The 23,589-nt window shown below is 41.0% G+C and overlaps 1 protein-coding gene across 5 annotated transcripts in view; it reads right to left on the reverse strand.

Moving 5' to 3' along the window:
* Nucleotides 1-11,375: 11,375 nt before the first annotated feature.
* The window catches only part of DENND1B (DENN domain containing 1B), a 169,366-nt gene continuing 157,152 nt past the window's right edge, over nt 11,376-23,589 (reverse strand). For all 5 annotated transcript variants that reach the window (XM_064454763.1, XM_064454762.1, XM_064454764.1 and 2 more), the window contains 3 exons: nt 21,266-21,345; nt 19,823-20,039; nt 11,376-18,948 (listed from right to left, as the gene is read on the reverse strand). In XM_064454763.1, the coding sequence (XP_064310833.1) occupies nt 18,397-18,948; nt 19,823-20,039; nt 21,266-21,345 (849 nt within the window). In that variant the 3' untranslated portion in view covers nt 11,376-18,396. The remainder of the gene's footprint in view (nt 18,949-19,822; nt 20,040-21,265; nt 21,346-23,589) is intronic.

Here is a 23,589-nt window from a genome sequence, read left to right on the forward strand (position 1 = left end):
AACATCCAAAGAAGGCAGGAAGGCAGATGCTGCAGCTGGAAAAGCTCAAAAGCAGCCTGGAGAAGCACAAACAGTCCCAAAGCCATCACTATATTAACATGCTATAGTAACCGTAAAACACATGGTTCGGAAGACTGACCCTTCCGGGCCATATCTCAACCAGGGAACAACAGTTAAAACAAAACAGAACACGTTATAAAGAGTGTCTAATACCATCTTTGATGAAATTTAAACTACAGATTAAGGCTGATATAGCAGATGTCAAGCTATTTACTGCATCTCAGCCTAGGGGTATAACTAAATGCGTATAGAAGCACAGGCATTCAGGGAAGAGTAATCATGTCTAAGAGTTGCGGAGAGCATTTGTGCTGCTATAAGGAAAAAAAATCAAGACTGTCTACTGGTTTCCCAAAAAGCACTGATAACCTCCACTAATATGGAGGTACCTCCACTCAGAAAACAGAAAATATTTCAAAATTTCAAAATTTAATCTATCTCACTATTTGACTCAAAAGCTGAAAGCAAAATAATTTATTCATGATCACTTGCAACCTAGATATTAAAGAAACAAATGCACAATATATTCCCAGACCTTACACATTTAAACTTTCTCTTCATGTCTAACAGCCTCCTACAAAGAAAGAGAAGGTGCTAAGTTAGAGCACATGATACGCTCTGCACCATATCCCTCTGAAGATACTCAGAAGCAGGGGAAGGATGAAGCGACTTACTCCCCTTTCACAGTCCATTCCCTTTTCCCTTGGAAATAGGTGACATCCAGCCTGTGAAATAGTACCTTCAGAGTCGCAGGAATTTTTACACTAAGCAGAATACAAATATTGCAGCTGGAATTCGGCCAGCTCAAAATGATCATAGCGTACGACTGCATTATGTGCCTTCTCCATCTTATGTAAAATTAACCATTCCTTCTCTGTACATACATAGTATGTTTATAGCTTAGATGGTGTATTCATATTATTATTTTGCTGTGTACAGGTTCAAAATGACCAATAAATAAGGATTATATTGAGCCACATGCAACTTTTCTTTTTGCTTTATGGGATTATTTCATCATGCATTTACAAAGGAAATTATCCCCAGGCTAGAACTATATTTGCAGTTTAAAAAGTCAAATTTGGCTTTTGGAACCAAGTATGCAGAAACATTTTCCATACTTAGAAATGAGATGAACGCGCTTTGTGTTATGATCTGGGGCTGCCAGCCTCAGCATTGCAACCTGCACCATCCTCTGACAACACCCACCCCGACTGATTGCACTGTGCTTATCAAAGGGAGGTGTTTTGCACCAGGTCCCAAGGTGGCATGAATCAATACAGCTTCACTGGAGCTAATTTTATACAAGCTGAGAATCTCATGCTCTGTTCTTTTTTTTAAATAACTACTGTCTGTTCAGCACTGTGGACAAGTGCAGGCAGAAAAATGGCAGAGCAGCAAGAATTTTCTTCTCTTAATGTAAGTCCCACTTTCACAAGGGGGCTTTATGCTCACCTCAACAGTTTCTCTGTTACTTTTCAATAAAGATAAATAACCTCAGAAACCAAGAGTCCTGTTGTCCCAAAGGCATCAGCTAGTTGTAACTGAAAGGGTACCCTTGGAGGAATTCAGCTATACTGGTGCTTGCACTTGCGCTGCAACCCAGCTTGCTGTGGCTGCATTCCCCAGGACACCACCAGGTAAGTCAGATTTAGGACAAACGAAACACTGTTCCCTCACTTTGACATGCCTTCTTTGAGCAGTGCCCAACCCTGCCCCAATGGCTGACTCCAAGTGCCTCAAGGGGACCTCTGGGGAAGTCTATTTCACTGATTAAATCAGTAGTACCTCTTAAGCCTGACTCTGAGGAACATCTCAAAACCCATGAAACTCATGCTTTGCCGTTATTTTGGTAACTGGATGCTGTAAGACCTTGCTCTCCCAAGTAATTAACAGTGATGAACACGATCTGACCTTGTGGGTTTTAAATAGAAAACATCGCTTGACTGTGTTCTCTACAAGATGAAAACCACCACCAAGAATTTGTTTCACTACGACATAAGAAAGCTTAAGAATTCTTATTTGTTTCAACAAAATATTATCTTTCCTGTTCAGTACAACTGAAATTCGAAACCTTGATAGTATACGACTTAGAGCTATGATGCTGTGCTAGCTTTCCAGCCACATCTGGCCACTCTCGGCAGAGGGGTCTCAGATGGGGAATCCTCTCCCTTACGAGGTCTCCAAAACTCATGCCTCCTGGCCCTTGAGGAAGCAAGAAATCAACTGGCCCTTCCAGTTTTCTGGTCAATGAGGACCAAAGCTACAATTTGTTGTCATTGTGTCTGAAGTCTGGGTAGGGATTATTTTTCAAACAGATGCTAACTGATAATAAACAGCAATTATGGTATTAAATAAAAAAACATAGTTGGTACACTTTTTTAAATGGCCATAATAAATAAAGGCCTGCAGCAGACAGCTTGTCTCCAGATAAGAGACAGCTAATTCTTTTTCCCAGCCAAACATTTCTGAACTATGTTTTATTTAACATAAGCCCCAAGTCTCCTGCAAGTCTTCCTGCAGGACAAACCTTACACGTGTAATGTCACATAACGTCAGGAATCCCGGATCAGAGGGGTTTGGCCAAGTTCCTCTTCCTGTGCTATGCAGTCACCTCTCAGCTAAAGAAAACTGACACCTCTGAAAACAATTCAGAAAAAGAGCATCAGGTTAGACTTAAGTCGATAAAGTCAAACAGTGAGTAACTGAAAACACTAAAATTTTGCCTGTTGTGAAACGTCACAGTTGAATGAATGGCTGGGGCTTTCACGCCCCCCTGAAGCATACACAGGCTTCAAACTACTGGCATGTGTCAAGATGCTGCGAAACCTAACATTTATGAGAGATACATCTGGTGTGTATTTATTGGGAGCAGAGTAAGGTCTTGTTTAAATTGCACACACAAATTTGATGTGGAGAGCGGGCGATACCCTATGCCTCACAGCAAAAGCATGTTTAACCTAAACTCCTCCATCTATAATGCATGCCACGAGGTGTGAAGACCTCTTCCACATTGAAAAGCCAGAGTATAAATTATGAATCAAGGCACAGGTAGGGCCCTGAAGGCCAAACAGAGTTCTCAGTTCAGTGGTGATTTTTCTAGGTTTAGGTTCCTTAAAATTATATCTATGGAACAAAAATGTATTGGAGATTTTGTATTGTAACCAATTTGAGCAAATCTGTTGTATTTTGACTTGGTTTCACAAAAGTTGCTTTTAATTTCTGCTTTTGTCAGGCTGCAATTTTTCTTTCCCCAAAATCATTTGGCAGAACAATCGCTTTTACCAGGAATTCACCTAACATTGTCAAACATCAGCAAGACTGACATGTCTAAATCATGACTTTAAATCTTTTTTGATCAGAGAAAAACAACACAGCCCTTCATCTGGTTTTATGATCTTCACGGCATTGTTTAAAGCATGACATTTTTCTCAGCTCAATATTGTGTATGACCTTTTAGATTTCACCTGTAGTTCCAGCAAAAGTACAATTTTCATTGGCACGTATTGTAATAACTAGCGATGACAAAAATGTGTGTTTCCAATTTAAACCCACTTAGTTTCATTTGGCACCTGTGCTAAACTTTACTTGGCAGTAGAAACTCAGAAACAGCGACAGCAGCATAGGCACTGGAGGAGTGAGAGCAAACCCAAAGGGCAGGCTCTGCACAGCAATCTTAATTACATGTGACCGTTTGGGCTGCGAGCCTTCTTCACCTGTACGAACAGCTATTTACACCGCAGCATGTTTGCAATGGACAAGTAGTCGCAGCATAGGGCAGCCTCGGGTTAAATCGCTGCTGTGTGTCTCACAAAATAAATAACTTAATGTCTTCCATGCAGCTAGTATGGGGTATCAACAGAATTTCAGGTGTTACCCCTAAGTAATTTCACAATCATTAGGCAGATTACAAAAGCATAAGTCTGCAGGAAAGATGTGGGGTGTGTTTCCACATAGTTTTGCTCCAAGTATAAAACAGCTTAAACAATTAAATGCAGCTTTAGCTGCTTCTAGTCATCTCCTCAGCAAGCAGGGAAACGATGCCCACATGACAAGCTGTGTGCATCCAGTGGTGACAGGGCACCCTGCCTGTACCGCAAGCCAGCTGGAGACCAGCCAGGAGCCCAGGCGTTATTTTGGAGTAAAAAGCACACGGCTTTCCTTTCAGGCTGCCTACAGCACTACTGTTTGAATGCAGTTTGCAGCCTTGGACACAATGACCAAGAAAGATCCACAGGAGTCACTTCGACTCAGACCCCAATGACAGAGCAGAAGCAAAGCAAACCAGAAGAGCATGCAGGTGCACTGCTTTTCTTCCTCGGTTTCTGGCAGCGCACCCTCACGTGTCAGTGACCCAGCTGTTCCAGATATTAAAATATTTCCTCGGGTACATAATTATGTCAAGTGAGGATTGTTTAAGGTAAATCACCAGGTTGACACTTTCCTTCTAAAATGCATAAGGCTTCAATGTCCAGCTGAACCAGCCCGGTATCTAAACACTTTCTTTCAGAGGGATCTGTCCCAGGATCATAGGTGACTAAGTTAAACCTGATCCCCAGGGAGAGGGAGGCTCTATGAGGTTTTTGCAGGAGAAATGAGCCCAACAAAGAAGGCGCAGATTTGCCTTTTGGGGCTGGCCCAGTGTTGGCACAAGAGATTAAACCAGCCCAAAAGATCATTCCTATCCAAAACTGTGGGTAACAGTGACTGCCAGGCAGAAAAAAATGTCGTTGTGCTCAAGACCTACATGGACTAGATTAGCCTGTGTTTGTCAGTCAGTCCTGGGATATATTTTTCTCATGTAACCAGCCTGAGATGCAGAAGCCATTTGTCAAATTTTCTGACACTGGGGAGAAAAGTAATAAGGGGAAAAAACCAATTACACAGGTACTGGTCTGTTGACATTTAAAATGAGATGATGATGAGCACAAAAAAAAAAAAAAGGTTATAAAAAATCCTGGGCCAGCAACCCAAAGGACCAAAGACAAATCACAAAATAGGATGCAACTAATTAGGCTGAAATGCCAACAATGTTCAGTATATCGTTCAAAGTATCCACCGTGTCAGATCGCTACCGTGACCCCCAGTTCGAATATGCCAAGGGGAAATGTAGAAAAGGACTGAATTGGATACATTAAATAAAAATATTTTAAAATGACATTTTAATTTCTACCTCACCTTTTTAACATTTTCAGAATCGTTAAATAAGCATGTCGCCTATTCTCAGGGCAGGCCAAATGTCAGGTGTTTGTATGTATTATTCAGCTCAACATTTTAAGTACATAATCCTTCTCATTGCTAAACAGGTGGTATTATATTAACAGGTTATTTTCTTAAAAGGAACACTGCATAGAAAACTGCTGATACTGTAAAATGTTAGATTATTGAATGTGGAGCCACTGCTAATACAGAACTGAACTAAGGTTTGCAGGGAGGACAGGGGGAGCAGGTAGCCACAACTTTCTGCTGTACCTATGACTTCTAAAGCGCATTTGAATCAGAAATCATAGACTGTCTTGAGCTGGGAGGTACCCACAAGGATCATCAAGTCCAACTCCTGTCCCTGCACAGGACAACCCCAAAATTCACACCCTGTGTCTGAGGGCATTGTCCAAGTGCTTCTTGAATATTGTCAGGCTCGGCACCATGACTGCCTCCCTGGGGAGCCTGTCCCAGTGCTCCACCACCCTCTGGCTGAAGAACCTTTTCCTAATATCCAACCTAAACCTCCCCGGCACATCTTCCCGCCATTCCCTTGGGTCCTATTGTTGGGCACCAGAGAGAAGAGATCAGCACCTGCCCCTCCTCCTCCCCTTGTGAGGAAGCTGCAGACCATGATGAGGTCTGCCCTCGGCCTCCTCTTCTCCAGGCTGAACAAACCAAGTGACTTTAGCTGCTCCTCATATGTTTTCTCCTCTAAACCCTTCACCAGCTTTGTGGCCATCCTCTGGACACTCTCTAGTAGCTTTATATCCTTAATGTGCTGTGGTGCCCAAAACTGCACACAGTACTCGAGGTGAGGCTGCACCAGTGCAGAGTACAGAGGGACAATCGCCTCCCTCGACCAGCTGCAATGCAGGGCTTGATGCACCCCAGGACATGGTTGGCCCTCTTGGCTGCCAGGGCATTGTTGGCTCATGTTCAAGTTGCCGTTGACCAGAACCCCCAGGTCCCTCTCCGCAGAGCTGCTCTGCAGCCTCTCATTCCCCAGTCTGTATGTACATCCAGGGTTGCCGTGCCCCAGGTGCAAAATTCGGCACTTGCCCTTGTTAAACTTCATACAGTTGGTGATTGCCCAGCTCTCTGGTTTGCCCAGAGCCCTCAGGAGTGTCAACAGCTCCACCCAGTTTTGTGTCAGCAGCAAACTGAATTAGTATTCTTTCAAGTCCTGCATCCAAGTCATTAACAAAGAGTTTAAAGAGCACTTGGGGCACCGGCCCCAAGATGGATCCCTGCAGAACCCCACTAGTGACTGGCTGCCAGCCCAATGTAACCCCATTTACTATAACTCTTTGAGCCCGACCCACCAGCCAATTGCTCACCCACAGCATTACATGTTTATCCAGCTGTACGCTGGACATTTTGTCCAGGAGGATACTGTGAGAGACAGTATCAAAAGCTTTACTGAAATCCAGAAAAGATCACATCGACTGACTTTCCTTGGTCAGCTAGGTGAGTGACCTTGTCATAGAAGGAAATCAAATCTGTTAGGCAGGACTTTCCCCTGTGAACCCATGCTGGCTGGGACCAGTGACTGCATTGTCTGTCAGGTGTTTTTCAATAACTCCCAGAATTATCTTCCCCATAATTTTACCAGGCACAGATGTGAAACTGACGGGCCTGTAGCTACTGGGGTCATCCCTGCTGCCCTTCTTAAAGATTGGGACGTTTGTCACCTTTCAGTCAACTGGGACCTCTCAATTCCCAAGAGCATTGAAAAATCATTGAGAGAGTTCTCGCTATGACATCAGCCAGCTATTTAAGTACTCTCTGATGAACACCATCAGGCCCCATTGACTTATAGGGGTCCAGCTGGAGCAGCAAGTCCTGCACAAGTTCAGGGTTTATTAGGAGTTTATCATTCCCACAGTCATGGTTCTCTAGCCCAGGGCTCTGGGGGTCCCTGAGCCCACCATCGGTGTTGAAGACCGAGGCAAAGAAAGCATTAGATATGTCTTCCTTATCTATGACCCTGCTTGTGAGATGACCCATCCTCATCAAGCAACAGGCCAATATTATTTCTAGGCTGCCTTTTGCCATTAATATATTTTTAAAAAATCCTTCTTATTGTCCTTTGTGGTACTGGCCAGCTTCAACTCCAATTGAGCTTTGGCCCCATGTATTTCCTCCCTGCAGTGGCAAACAGCATCCCTGTCGTCCTCCCATGTCCCCTGACCTTGCTTCCACTGGCCATATACTTTCTTTTTTCTCCTTATTTCTAGAATATCCCTGGTCAGCCAAGCTGGCCTTCTGCCTCGCCTGCTTGTCTTCCTACACTTTGGGATTGCCTGCTCCTGTGCTTTTAGGAGTTGGTACTTAAAAAGCAACCAGCACTGATGGACCCAGGCACCTTCAAAAGCTTTTCGCCAGGGAACCTTACTAAGTAGTTCTCTGAGCATCCTGAAGTCTGCTCTCCTCATGTCCAGAGTTGAGGTCTTGCTGGCAGCTTTCCTGCTGTCACCAGAGATTTTAAACTTGACTGCTTCATGGTCACTGCAGCCAAGGTGGCCCCTGATCGACACTTCAACCCACGACGCCCTCCCTGTTAATAAGCAGCAAGTCAAGGCAGGCACATTTCCGGGTTGGTTCCCTTAGTACCTGTAGCAAGAAGTTGCCATCCAGATGGTTTAGGAACCTTCTGAACCTGTTTGCCCCAGCCATGTGGTATTCCCAGTTGACATCTAGCAAGTTGAAGTCTCCCATAAGTACAAGGGTGGATGACTTAGAGACATCCCTTAGTTCCTTAAATAACTAATCGATGTCGTCATCCTGGCTGGGTGGCCATTAGTAGACTCCCACAACAACATCCGCTTTATTTGTCTGTCCCTTAATCCTTAGCCAGAGTCTTTCAACTGTGCCATCACCAACTGCAAGCTCCATGCATTCCAGCCTCTCCTCTACATACAATGCCACCCCCGCCTCACCTGCCCTGCCTATCCCTTCTGAAGAGCCTCTAACCACCCATCATGGCACACCAGTCAGAGGACTCATCACTTATGCCAATGATGTCATGTCTCTGGGACTGAGACAAGGCTTCCAGCTCCTCTTGCTTGTTCCTCATGCTGCGCGTATTTGTGTAGAATTTCAGGGCGCTGGGACCCGGAGTCCCAGAAGATCATTTACCACAATTTAAATTAAGTCACCAATGCTAAACCACTCTCTAAAAAAACTGGGCTCCAGAAGTTTTACAATGAGCACATCAAGGCTAAAACCTGAAAGTCAGACATGTTTTTTAATATTTGACCTTTGAACAGCCCAGGCTGAGAAAAGCACCCTCTGGCCCATCTCAAACAGAGAGAAAAGTTCCTCTTCATCATTTAGGAGGTGTCTTAGGATAAATCAAATAAAATTATTTTATACAAGGATAAAAATACTCACCTTGCAAAGTATATTAGTTAAGCTATTCATAGAACTATACATACCTGAAAAACAACCTTCTGTAGGCAAATGAGTCTTGTGTAAGCTCTACATGCCAGAGTACATCTTTACTGTGTCTCATCCATGATACTGAGTATTTTGCAGGACTTAACAACCAAAACCAGGTAACAGATCTAAAAGGAAAGGGTTTGCAAACAAGTTTTGGTTTTTGTTGGTTTTTTTTGTAGCCCATGTTGTACCTTTCTTTTTTTGCTCTTGGGTTCTGTTGCTGTTTTGTTCCCCATGTTTCAGTGACAATTATTTGAGGGAAGAAGTAGACCTGAAAAAATTAAACTAGTGGAGCAGTATGCCATCAGGAGCCCAGGCCTTTGACTTTCAGGAGAAATGTGAAATAGGCAGCCATAGAAAGGAAATGCTATATGGCCCATAGCATGTTCCAAATGTGCTTCCCAAACTTTGCTTTTAGAACTAGCACTTGTTTACATTTCATACAGAATTTGTAACAGGATTGACAACCTCTGGGGTTTTGAAGCTTAAGAAGCTGCTAGCATTTTTTCTGCCTGATGAAAATCTGCACACTGACTCTACATTGCTTTATCCGAATGCCAGCGAACCCACAACATCACTTCAGGCATTGCTTAGGTTTTTTGTTGTTGCTATCACTTGTCACATCAAATAAGAATCTAAATCCATGGATTTGATAAAGTTACTTTTCCTTTTGTCAACATGAGGTTAACGCACAGTGAATTCTGGAAAGAAAATGAAATGCTTTGTCTATCATTCAGGTGTGGCTGCAGCTGCACTGTATCTTGCAAAAGCAATACTCTCAGCTGCTTTTGAAGCACAAACAACAAAGCTACTAATGAATAGGAGCGTTTACAACTTCTCCTAAACAAGTCCCCAACAACACACTGCTTTGAGTTAGACTTTTCCCTCAAATGGCACAACTCTTAATAACATGCCAGCTTTCATGCTCAGGGTGCTGCCATGTCACTGATACACCAAAGCCGTCTGAAGTAATTCATGTTTTCACAGACACTTGCTATACCTGTACCAAGAGGAGCAGAGTCCTGCTGTATCACCTGTGTAAAAATCTGTCAACTTAGACTAACTTGTCTTACACCTCCTCTTTCTCGACCCTTTCCCATGCTTAGGATTGAAAGAACTTACTGAACTGAAACATCCGTAGAAAGCAAGCTGCCACCACACTCTTGGTGCCCTGAGATGATAAACTATGGAAAGCAGGCAAACTTAACCCAAAAGACTTGATCTTCATACTTGCTCGCTCCTTCTGCAAAAAATGAAAGGCTTTTACATTTTTACAATGTCCTCCATTGGCTCATAATCTGGACTTACAAGAGGTTCACTGTCACAGCCTCTGCTTTAAGAGCTGAATAAATATGTGGGCATGTCTACTGGCAAAATGAAGACATGACGGCAAGATGTGCTATGCTTGATCAAGCAGCGAAGATCCCTGCACTACCAGTCTTCACAGCTTGTACTACTCTGCTGGCTACAGCAAGCTAGCACAGGTCTAATTGCAAGTGTTAAAAATCACACCCTCATTGTTTTGCACGAACATAATTTTTTCATCAGTTGTGGATTGAGCAAGTCGATATCAAAATGATAGTCTCTATGGTTTGTCTGCATAAGATATAAAAATACTTTCAATTTAGAAGAGTGAATCACAGATCAGATTATACCGCATACCCATTTAATGTAAAATCCTAACTAAATTACAGTTATACACTTGTAAAAAATGACTCAGCAAAGCAACTACATTAAAAAGCTAAATCATATCTGATAACATATTCATGATGTGTGATTGTTTTACATGTTATTTAACCTGCCTAAGTTACAAATAAACCATATCTTCGTCTGATCACCACCAGAGCCAAGAGGTGCTTTCTGCATCAGCCTCTCCCCGCCAGCAGTGAGAAGCAGGGAATGAAGGCAGGCCACTGGATGTGCCAGCAGCTGACAGACCCACGCAGCCCAAGAGTGCCACGGGGTGCAGGAGGGGCTGGAGTCGGAGCAAGGGGAGCAAGGAAGGAAGAGCGGGTGGTGGCAAAAGCAGGCTTGCATGCTAGGGTTTGAAAAGGCAAGGTCCCGGCAACTCCCAGCAGCACACAGTCTCTTCCCTTCAGTCAGATCCCATTACAGGTAATCCAGGAGGTCGGGCATCCCTCTTCCCTCGCTAGCAGTATCCTCAGGACCTCTCTGATACTTATAATACTTAGCTTAGCTGTACAAAAATACTTGGTGACATCATAATTATTACTTTTTTTAATACCCAGTGTTAAAGGTTCAAACCATAGCACCAACCAGTTATTACTACTGTACCTTCTAAATGCATTTTCCCCTTAATAACTCAATTTCTTCATCTATAAAATGAGATAATATACTTACTTTTTTTTATATGAACTTGAAGATCTACAGACAAAAAAAAGCTGTTTAACAAATAGGCATGATAACGATAACCTAAGAAGCAAAATACCATGGGAATTACAAAGTACATCAGCATTTACTTTTGTGCTGTATAAACAGTAATTAATAAGAAAATACATTCGGCTTTCTCTATATTTGAGAAACTGAAATGATCATTCAATGGAGAAAAACTTCCAACATATACAGTATCATAGCATTATTTTAACCTATATGCCTGATACGCATGAAAATGCTATCCAGATCAAACCATCAAAGAAGAACCTGCACCACCTGAGGAATTTTGATATCGTTAAGTTTTATTTTAGGGTACAGTGTTGGGCACTTTATGGTCATGTGGAGATCACCAAGAACAACTACTGATGCCACAAACTTGGAAGAAAAACACAACACACCATACATCACAGCTCATTTACTACATCTACACAGTGCACTACTGACAGTAGTCTAAGGTCTGAATTACAGCTCTTGAGATGACTTTAAACAGTAGTCCAGAAGGTGCAAAAGCATGGAGTAAATTCTTACGTTTAGTTCTAGTTTTATTAAAGGTCAATAACTAACTAGATTTTGAAAACTGTTAGGAAAATGCTGGTTTGTTTTTTTTTAAATCTCCAAAATTATTAAAATTATCAATAAAACCTCAAAATGTCCTCTACTTCATGCCTTTCCTATAAGTATTAAAGGCTCACAACAAGGACATTATCAGGACCTGTTTTCAAAGGTCACTAAAAAAACACTCTGAAAAAAAATTAGAGACATTAGGATACATTGCTTCGTTCTGTGTTGAGGCATTTCTCATCACATCTGACACAGATCTAAAAATAACACACATAATTTGTCAGTTGGCTAAACATGTAAGCATTCTAAATTTCTCTTCCTCCTTAAAAATCATGAAGTAACAGACATGATGTGCTTGTGCGTAAACTGCACCAAGACTAGCTGTTCCACAGTGCTTTATTGCCTCATTCAAGTATATTAATTTAAAGAAGTTCTCAAGGGAAAAAACAAAGGTTAAAGCAAAATGTACATCAATATATAAAGAAATTAATTTACAAAAAATTAAAAGGATACTGGCAACATTAGTATATATTAAGTAATGACTTATGATAATTAGGGATGTCACAAATTAATTTATTGTATGTGGTCATCACCATGAACTCTCACCTCATTGGTGGTACTGACAAGCGAAGCTTAACTCATCATCTTGTTATCAATGATAAACAAATGATAAAACGATGAACTAAGCATCATAAATTCAAATATTTAACCTTATTTCAGTTTAGCTGGGTTAGAGTTTTAAGAATTACCTAAAACTACTGGTATGCGAACACTGGCTTAGGCTTATTATTTCCACAGAATGTGACATCCATAATCATTCCCAGTCATTGGAAATATACATTTCCCTCATTAGAATATATTCTTCATGTTTTTATCATACAACCATATTTCAAAGGTACATGTAATTTTATACATTTTTGAAAAATACCATTTCAAGGATCTGCTTGAAAAGCAGATGTGCACTACTAGATTACTTTGAAACAAGAAGAAATATTGCACAAAATTCACTGAAGATTTGAAAGTCAACCCATTTCCCCCCACCCCCAACCAAGTAGCTCCCTTATTTTTAACACAAACAGAATGTCAATTCACGCAGAATCAAAAAACAAATATCAACGTGCTTGTACTCAACTTATTTTTCAAATGCTAATACTGTTTGTTACTGGACTCTAAATACAAATGTTGTTAGTATTGACTAATACTACAAACTAATTTGAGTACCCTTTACTACAGTAAACCTTGGAGTAACTTCCAACTGTGTTACCTGCTTCATACGCCAACCCAGCAGAAAATGGCAATGGCCCTGCCAACTACACGGATGGTGGATGGCCCTCTAGGCTAAGGTGGCTGCGGATTCATCAGGCAAGTCGATTTAGAAGATGCTTAGCAGCTTCCAGGAAAGACCTATCAAGTACTTTCAATTGGCCGCTAACTAAAACTGTAAAACAGACATTACAAAGCAAGTCAAGGAAGGTTTTGCACAGAAAAACATACCATCCCTTTTCCATTCCTTTATTTTCAACCACCCTGAAGATCCTGAACTCTAGACCAGCTTGGTCCCTGCCCTTGGGCTGAGGTTAAGGACACATGCTATTTAGCGCAGATTCTGTTAACAGGTAAACAACACTTGGCAGAGACGTACACATCTAATAGCAGCAAAGAAGTTACTGCAGACAAGTCGCATCACCATTCATACTGGTTTTGCTGGTGCATTTATTTCTACATTCATTCTCCAAAGATTTACTGCGATATCGTGGAAACATACGGCCTTCACCATTCTGAGCTTTGCAATAAGGAAGCTGCTTGCCTCAAGCTGTAATTTTGTTAGCCGCATTTGTTTAGCCTGCAATTTCAGGCTGCTGGGAACACGCTGGCTGGAGTCTTACAGCACCTGGACTAGAGTCTGGCACCAAAAGAGAGGATGTTAACTCCCTTGGAAATAAAGACCACCCTTGACCTCTGCCTGCGGAGACAGGGAGGCCAGCGGTTACGGGGCTCCTTTCTGCAGGACCGGGTACTACAGTCAGCATTACACAGGGGGTGCATTTGCAAAAGGGCCTCATGCTGGCACTTCAATTATTGCATGAAATTTTTCTTCAATTAACTACACGCATAGGGAAAAATATTTTAGATGCTCCTAGCAATTCCATTAGACAGCTGCACCACTGGAAGATTGTTCTGTAGGACTGAATATGATTGACTGTAGGTGGACAAATAGAAGCTGTTTTAAAAACCTGGCTTAACTGTTCTTTTGCTTAGACTTTACATCATTTACAAGAACACAAGGTTGTAACTAGCTCACTCTAAAACTTGAAGACATCTAAAACAGATTTTTGAGATCTAAAACACTCCTCTAATAGACTGGGTGGGATTTCCAAAAGCACCCAGCATGTGTCTAAAACTCCGACTGAAGTCTGGTTTACAATGCCTGAGAGGGGACTTCAGCCAGTGCTGAGGATTTCTGACGACCCCACCCAAACAGCAGCAGCATCACTGAAACACTAAATGACAACGAAGGGTTCAGTCAAGTTCTATGACAACTTCTACAACTACATTTTTCCTTCAGAACAAATCTATTTTTCAGAGCCACACGATGCCCAAATATGTGTGATGGAAGAGCAAACCACTGCCTACTCTACACAGACTGCCCTCTGCATGCTTCGAGGGTGGGCAGGGCTCACCTTTGCATCCACAGTACCGTCCTTCCCTGAATATCTGCGGTTTTTCACATGTTGCATCTCTACACACATGGAAGGGAAGGCTTTGACTGGGGCAACGTATTATCCGTTCTGCAAGTCCCACAGGGGATTAATTCCATAGGCAATATTACTTTTGCCTACATGGCTGGGTTGGAATCACTACAACTGAGCTAGAATATTAAACAATATCCTGAAATCCGGATTTCCTCAAAGTTATCATCCCTCCTGAGGACTCCCAGGCTCTGCTTCACTACCCCACTGGAACAAACCAGGAATCCCTTTCTCCTTCTCCTGCCCTTATTTTTTTTTCCTCCCAAACCAGATGAGCAATATGGCTCATTTCAGGCAGACATCTCTGCAGAACAAACTCGAAGATATTGAATTCAAGTCCTAGTTTGACTGGCTACATCAGAAAATTGTTCCTAAGTTTAAGTAACAGATTAAAAAGCTTAATCAAATACCCTAATATCTCCCTTAAACAGGAGAAATGGGAAGATCCTGAAGAAAAGAGATGCCTCTGACGAAGACCACACGAGCTCTGACTAAGCAGAATTCTGTTATCACCAGTAGCTGGTGATGAATGTTGATGATTTTGAAAGACATTAGAAGGATTTCCACAAATAAAAAGCATACAGGTATAAAACTTGTAAAAAGTACTGGACCTGGACAATTTATCTTAATATAGAACCCAATGTGGTAATAAAATTAACATATATGTAGCCAATAAACAGTTTTATATTATCACAAGGACAGAAAACAAGTGTCGAACCAGAAATATCAGTTTGGACTCTCATCTATTTGGTAATTGGTAATTCTGTTTAAATAAGGCACAAATATTAGCCTTTTTAAAAGATCACTGATAGTAAGTGGAAAAGATTCTGTAATATTACAGACTTAAAAATGTACCTACTGTTAAATTCAAAGATATAAGAGTTATTTTTGAACACATATAAGCTTCAAAACCAAAAAATACACACTATTTAATGACTGTAAACACTCTATGGGCTTTATAAATAGTAAGGAAAGAATGCGGCATAAGCACAGTAACTAGCATTTTGAAGGCAACTGAAATAAAAACAATTCTAAGCTGAATTTTACCTTCCATCTTTTAGCTTAGCTGTTTACTTCTTTTCGGCCTGCATTTTCACTCAATGAAACAGTGAATTATTACCATGATACATGAATTTTGAAAGATTCCACTACCAAACTTTGAATCTTATGATTCTTATAATAACTATAAGAATATAAGCAGCCTCACACAGCTTCCATATTTTTCCCACAAAACTGAGAATGGGACAATCTATGTGATAATAGGAGCTCAGTGCCTAACTCTCATGTAAAGCCAGCAAGATTTATTCCATCAGAGAGGCATTTCTGAAAACCATTTTCTGGCAGCATTCCTGGACTTATCTGTTTGATAGCTTTGAAAGTAATGAGAGCCATAATTTCTGACTTTTTTTCTATTTTTTCCCCTAGGATATTAATTCTGCTTATTACATTTAATACATGAAGAAAATAAAACATAATCTTAGATGGAACTGTAGACAAAAACACCTTCTCAGATGTAGAGGAAAAGAAAAGGTGAATCTTGAAATTCTCATCAACAAAATGCAAGGACATGAATGAGATCAAATGAAAAGCGTTACATAAACACATACCTTTGTGTCGCCTGTCTTCTATTAGACACACTTAGCAGCACTTGTTTGGGTAAAGTTTGTTACCAGCAAAGGAGAGGAATGCCCTCTAATGAGTCATTAATCCTACCTCTAAACAAGTATGCATGAGGTTGCCCTGCAGCCTTCTCATCTGAACAGCACCTGAGTCACCTGGTCTGATGTTACCTGGAAAGGTTACAGCTAAGACTTTAAATAATTTCTATGATGCTTTTGATTTTAATAGTGCAAAATATTTTGCTGAATAATATTCTTATGTTATTAAAAAAAATCCACTTCCGTCTTACATACCATGTTGATACATAAGAGGAAACCAACAGATAGATAAATATTTTGGAGTACAGGCCTCTGGACATACCACCTCTAACTCTGGAATACTGAGATTTTGCAGCAATGCAGATTGCAGATGCCCTCAGGAATGGTCATGGTCTAACCAGACACAGATATTTCTGTAAGATTTGCACTTTTACAAACTTTTACTTTCATTGCACTGATAAAAAAAAAATAATTCTAGAGCCTCATCCTCAGTGACAAGTAGTGTCCCTGCCCTTCTTGTTCTGGAACAAGCTGAAACTTTTGCATTACAAAACCAAGGTCTCACTCTACTGCACCTTTCCGGTAAAGCATCAGACATAGCCTCTGTAATGATATGGATCCATTCTCTTAGGTCAGCTGCCTTGTAAAAAAAAGCAGCCAAAAAACCTCTTTCCATTTGTGTTAGCCAGAAGGAAAATGAATTCATAAATCTCAGTGTGGCAACTGATATTAAACTTTGCTAGAAACTACTATTAAGATATAGTGCAATCTGATCCAAATACTGACCTCATGAACGTGCTCACTCAGGCCTATACTGGGACTAAGGCTAACCATTCATGCCAAAGAGAGAAAGAAAGAAACAACGGTTTCTGACATGAGTTTAGAAGAACAGGAGAGCATTCTTCTCAGGCACTGTTCATTTTATACCCATGTGTTACTTCTGCCAACTGCATCACAAATATCCTTCAAAGCTGACAATTCCAATCTGCTGAAACTTACTTCATGCCTTTCCTGCCCTGAGCTATTGTAGAGGACAATGTACGTATGGTAAGTGAAGAGGTGGAAAAAGAAAAGGGGAAGAGAATTTAAAAAATAAAGGAAAGAGCTGCTTTGTACAGCAGTAAGACTTTTCAGACTTTAAATACCCAAATATTCCTCAGGAATGCTGCCAGAAGGAGGACAACTGCTTGTTCCAAATACAATATACATCATTTACATTTCATACATTTATCCTCCTTCACTGAATTTAGAAAGAGATTTTTGGTTGTTCAACTTGGCTAAAACGAGAGTTGGATAGAGGCAGTCTCAAGCTCAATCTGTAATTTTAGTTTTCTAGTGTTACAAGTAATTTTCAGTCATGACTCTAATAATTATACTAAATATGACTTCTAAGTAACAGCATTTCAATCTACCTTCAAAAAGGTAGCTACTAAAAATTGAAAGAAAAAAATAGTTCAGAAGAGGCACAAATTCGTTTTTAAACACTATTAAACTCTAGAAAATAAAAAGTAATAGAAATCTATCAATTCCATTTACACTTTTTTCCTGAATATTTTTAGGTGAAATAGTCTACCTAGGGAAACCGGACATGCCTTTAAAGTGTCTTAGTTGTAAACAGAAGTTAATAAATGTCACATTATAATTCAGCACTTCATGTACTGTACAGAAGAGAGAAAAGCATGTGCTACCTTTCTGAAGTCTGGAAGACAGGGCCACAGTTTTAGTCTGGAGTAAGTTCCAAGTTATATTCCTTAATCTAAAAAAAGTTTCCTTTCCCACCCTTTGCTGAAGCAAAGTCTTGCCATGGAAAATCATTATTGCTGTTTCGTAGATTTGCATTCATCTTCTAAGATAGTTAAACCTCTTCTCAAAAGATTAAGGCAATTATTATTCATTGCAAATATTAACATTTGTACACCTCAGACAAATTAGATTGCTTGGTTCATTTCATGCTTAATGGGTTTCATATAGTACCTTCAAAACCTGGTTGCCTGTTAGGTGATACCTTTCCTGCTGCTTAGAGGAAGCAAATGCTAGGATGCACCACACACCTGCTATATTTTTAACACAGAGACTAACTAGTACCTGATTTGAGAGTGCATTCATGTATTTAGTTCAATTTTGTGGACCTAACTACAGCCAACAAATGAACTGGGTAAACATAGAAGCGGATGTCCCAATGGCAGAAAACGCATACTCAACTGAAGAGAATTATTTTTATAATCAAAGACCTCTTATTCCTTTTTCATCTTTTGGTTATTATGTTATATGGAGTCCTGAGTAGTCTCCCTATGACTTCTGATGGGAGTCAAGTTTCTGTTCTCATAGTTTTCTTACGTTTTATTTCCACTGCTACTGCTGGATAAGCTATCCTTTGAAATATTTAAACCATAGTGAAAAGCAGAACTTAGTTTACATAATGACACCACTTCTTGAAGAAGCCCACCCTCTTCTGGCGTTTCACTTCCTTCCTTCCCATCTTTCTCCCAAGGGACCAGAATGGATGGATGTTGAGCAAGACTTCCTGGGAGCTGATCTTCTGAGGTATTGCTTAGTGTTTCATTCTGCTTTGCATGCTTATAGGAAGAATAGCCTGTTTTGAGACTTTCTAGAGAAGCAAACTGGGCACTTGATTGTACTGGAGATGGGGATGTCATACTAGCGGTGTCCATCTTGTCAGTAATAGAGGTTTTGTCACTACTTTCTTCTTCCAGCCTTGAGAGAGCTTCTCTATGGCCACCAGAAGAAACTTGCTTCCTTGGTGATGGAGGGAGCTGCTTCCCATGGAGGACGCTGTCATCCTGACCGAGGTTCCACTCTGTTTGATCCTTAGCACTGCTGCAGAGCAGGGTAAGGTTGCTCTCACTAGGTGCATTTGACTTGTTCTGAAAGAAAGAATGTGTTTATAGTTAATGTCACAAGAAACATCTCTACACTGTCACTTTTGAAACAAAGATACTGTAATGGATGTTGTGTGTTCCTAAATCATGGATCCCCTTTGATACAGAACAACAATCCCAGAAATTATGTGAGATCAAGTGTTTTTACACTTTCTTGCCAGAACACTCTGCCTCTCAGCCTAAGGATCACCTTTTGTACAGAGGAAGGATTTCTGTCTCCCCTGTCCATTCGGTCTTTGTACAAGCAGTCTTGACAGTGAACAAAGACACACTTTGCTGGTTTGTACCTATAATATGAGAAAGAGCTGGACTAAAACTAAAACCAGATGGCATTTCCTCTTTGCTTCAGTAATTGATTATACCAACTTTCAATATTGATTTTTTTTTGGCCAAAAAACCAAAAATGGGCATTTTATTAATGTGATCCCTGTGTGACACTCATAAAATTTTATATGCTTTTTGAATGTTTGCATCAGAATTCGCTGTTCCAGTAACAGACCTTCTACTATAGGATCCCTTTCAGCAAAAGTAAATGTTGGACAGCTGATATGAGCTGGAATTCAAAAACATTAACATTTTTTTGGCTAACATCACAGCAGTGACTTGGTGAGGGTTTTAAAATTGTAGGAAAGCAGTTTGTTTACCCTACACATCCTATGCAACTGTACCTAAAAAAGCATCAAGAAGCCCTCTTAGAAAGCTCTGGAGTACTATTCTACCAGCGTTTCACATGCAATTACCACTAGCAATTCTAAGGACTATGCTACAGTGTCTGAGCTGCATGTTGTTGATTCCACAAGTGCGGGATTCCACTGTAAAAGGATTGGAGTTGTTTTTTAAATGAAAGCGGAAGACTAACCGCAGTCTTGTAGTTAATGTCATCCATTGACCTGAAGAAATCCAGGCTCTTTGCTCCTGAGAGCTTTCCTTGATCTGAACTGTGTGTGCTCAGCGTGTCCAAAATTTCCCCAAGCAAGTCCATTTCTCCTTGATGCTGAGGAGTTATTCCAGTTTCACCAGAATCATCACTATCATAGAAGTAAGCAGAAGCTTCTTCACTGTCTTCTGATGATAGCCTGAAAACAAAAACTTTTCCATCAGCTAGGAATGTAAAAGCCATTTTATTACAGCCACTTCTGAAAGTACGTAGGAGAATGCATTCCAAAACTTCTGGAAGGGAACATAAACCTGGAACTTCTTTCTACACAAGGACGTTCCTAAACATAGATGATGTATGATATCTATAGAGATGCAGTCACCATTACCTTGTTTTCCTGTCTCCTGGCTCTTCCCCAACTACTATAACTGTTATTTCAAGTCACCCTTAATATCACTTCCCAAATCCTCCCTCCAACTTTTACAGTTATTCCAAAATTGATTCCTCTTTTCCCTTGTGTACACCTTATATTTAGGTCAGTGTTGCTACACCTCTCCAGCTGATCTAGCCACATACTTTGTTCTAGTGGCAAGACTGTCATACTGCAACTCTTCTTCTGTCATATGACCAGACTTTTACTGGAGCACTGCCTGTCTGCAAGGAGAACTGGTGCTTTTGGGTTCTATTTTCTTTTTCATTCATTGCAATACCCTTACCTCTGACCCCCATACTACTGGAGCCCTTCCCTATCTCTGTCTGCCCATAATACTACTACAAAAGGGAATTCCATGGCTTACTGTTTTGATTATATCCTTTGAACACTTCAGTAGCTCCCTCTTCCCTACTGCATCGTGGCTTAAGCTGCTTGACTTTACTTTCAAGGTCTTTCATGGCTTATATCCACAGGTTCATTATCAAAATTTGTCTCCTGGATTCAGAGAATGCCTCAATGCAGCTTAAGCTTCAACTTATGATTTTCCTTTAATTCACACATAGGAACATAGGAAGGCTTTGATATAAAATGCACAAGGCAATAGTTCTCTTTCAGACCCTTAAGAAAACTTTCCATTGTCATAACCACACCACAAGACTTAAAGAATAGATTCGCTGAGGTCACTGCCCACCATGCAACGAATATCATTTCGCTGCTTCTTTGTGTACGTAATCCATCATTTTATTTTGAGTCTGTGAAGACTGAGGATTATGTCAAGCTCTTCTAGGCACTATAAATAATGACAAGATATAATAGCCTGTCCCTCTTTTCAAAAGCAGGCTTAATCCTAAACTACTTGACATCATCTAGATCAAGAAACCAAGCTAGCAGCCTGGACAGGAGAAAAATGCCTCACTTGAATTCAACTTTGCTGAAAAACCCTAGTTGCCCTTTCTCCCGTACATAGACACACATCCAAACAGGCTTCTTACTTGCTTCTTCTCTCCATTTCATCATCATCATCTTCATCCAAGGCAAATTCCTGGTTACTGAGATGCTGGTTGAAACGAGTCTGGAGAATAGAAAATTAACATTAAAATTTTTGTTTATTTTTTTCTATTTTTTCTGAGCATTTCTTATTTGGAGACTAGCTGCCACTTTACTTATTAGAACTTCCTGAGCACTTGATGAGGAAACCCACATATTGCTCAGGTCTTCTAAATGTTGTTATAAGAGGATATGAAGTCCTTGTGAAGTCCTCAAGAATCATCAATTAAAGAGCAAGAGAACCATTTTTCTTCATGGGCTATGGAGCACCGTATTATTTATGCAAAGCTTTGATTAGCAGAAGACTGGCTAGTAAAGGAAAAGCATCATTCAAATCTACTACCTACCCTTTCTTGCAAATATATCACAAAAGGCACTGTGGTTTACTACTTTTTGATAGAAATATTTGCCAAGTTTTGGTTTATGTGGTCTACTGTGCATGAAGAAAACTGGATTTTTGAAGTAGCAAATACAAAAGGAGTCAGGAGTCTCTTTACACAGCTATGTTTATGTTAGGGTGTTAAACAAAACTGTAGAGTAAGTAGCTTTAAAACTGTACACTAAGAATGCCTTTGTGCAGGATAATTTATTGTAAATTACAGTTAACTCAAAGTTAGCGTATACTCAGAGCATCCCATGGGGATCTTGCATGGAATAGCTGGTGTGCTGTAAAGTCACACACTACTATACTGAGTACTGACTAATCTGTAATATCACGTTATTATTTAGCAAACAGAGCCAGGCTAAAGAATTTTGCAATACTTGAAAAAAGTCTCTGTCTTCACAGAATCATAGAATGGTTTGAGTTGGAAGGGACCTTAAAGATCATCTAGCTCCAACCCCCCTGCCATGGGCAGGGACACCTTCCACTAGATCAGGTTGCTCAAATCCCCATCCAACCTGGCCTTTAACGCTTCCAGGGTTAGGGCATCCACAACTTCTCTGGGCAACCTGTTCCAGTGCCTCACCACCCTTAGAGTGAAGAATCTCTTCCTTATATCTCATCTAAATCTACCCTCTTTCAGTTTAACGCCGTTACCCTTTGTCCTATCACTACAGGCCAGGCCCTTGTAAAAAGTCCCTTTCCAGCTTTCTTGTTGGCCCCCTACAAGTACTAGAAGGCAGCAATAAGGTCTCCCCAGAGCCTTTTCCTCCCCAGGCTGAACAATCCCAACTCTCTCAGCCTGTCTTCATATTAGAGGTGCTCCAGCCCTATGATTATCTTTGTGGCCCTCCTCTGGACTCACTCCAACAGGTCCATGTCCTTCTTGTGCTGAGGGCTGCAGAGCTGGACGCAGTACTATGGGCTGGGGATTCTCACCAGAGCAAAGGGGTAGAATCACCTCCCTTGACCTGCTGGTCATGCTTCTTTTGATGCAGCCCAGGATACGGTTCGCTTTCTGGGCTGCAAGCGCACATTGCCAGGTCATGCTGAGCTTCTCATCAATCAACATCCCCAAGTCCTTCTTCTCAGGGCTGCTCTCAATCCATTCTCCACCCAGCCTGTATTTGTGCTTGGGATTGCCCCAACTCATGTACAGGACCTTGCACTTGGCCTTGTCATACTTCATAAGGTACACACAAGCCCACCTCTCAAGCTTGTCAAGGTCCCTCTGGCATCCCTTCCCTCCAGCATGGACTGCACCACACAGCTTGGTGTTGCCAGCAAACTTGCTGAGGGTGCACTCGATCCCACTGTCCATGCTGCCGAAAAAAGATGTTAAACGGCTCTGGTCTCCATACTGACCCCTGAGTAATGTCACTGGTCTCCACTTGGACATCAAGCTATTGACCACAACTCTTTGGTGTGACCACCCAGCCAATTCCTTATCTGCCAAGAGGTCCATCCATCAGATCCATTTAGATTAAATCTCTCCAGTTAAGAGACAAGGACATCCTGCGTGACAGTGCCAAACGCTTTGCACAAGTCCAGGTACATTTAAGTCAGGAATTCTGTGCATCTCTTATACTTGTTTTGTATCAAAAACCTGCAACGATGCAGGCAATCAATCCACTGAAGAGATTCTGAACATTGGAAAACTGGCCATAATTTAAAGACACATGGATAGAATTTGTGCAAAGGGAAAACAGTGTTGCCTAACTTGAAAGAAAATCATACACAAGTAAAAAGAAGTGCTACTGCCCACATCTTATCATGCAGTTCACCGAATGCCTAAACCTACAACAAGCCCTTGATGGGGAAGAAATATGGCCTTAATATCAGACTACAAGGAGCTTGGAAATCTTGTACCATGAGGATTTCAGTACA

Source organism: Phalacrocorax carbo, chromosome 6 (genome assembly GCF_963921805.1).
Source record: "Phalacrocorax carbo chromosome 6, bPhaCar2.1, whole genome shotgun sequence".
Classification (NCBI taxonomy): domain Eukaryota; kingdom Metazoa; phylum Chordata; class Aves; order Suliformes; family Phalacrocoracidae; genus Phalacrocorax; species Phalacrocorax carbo.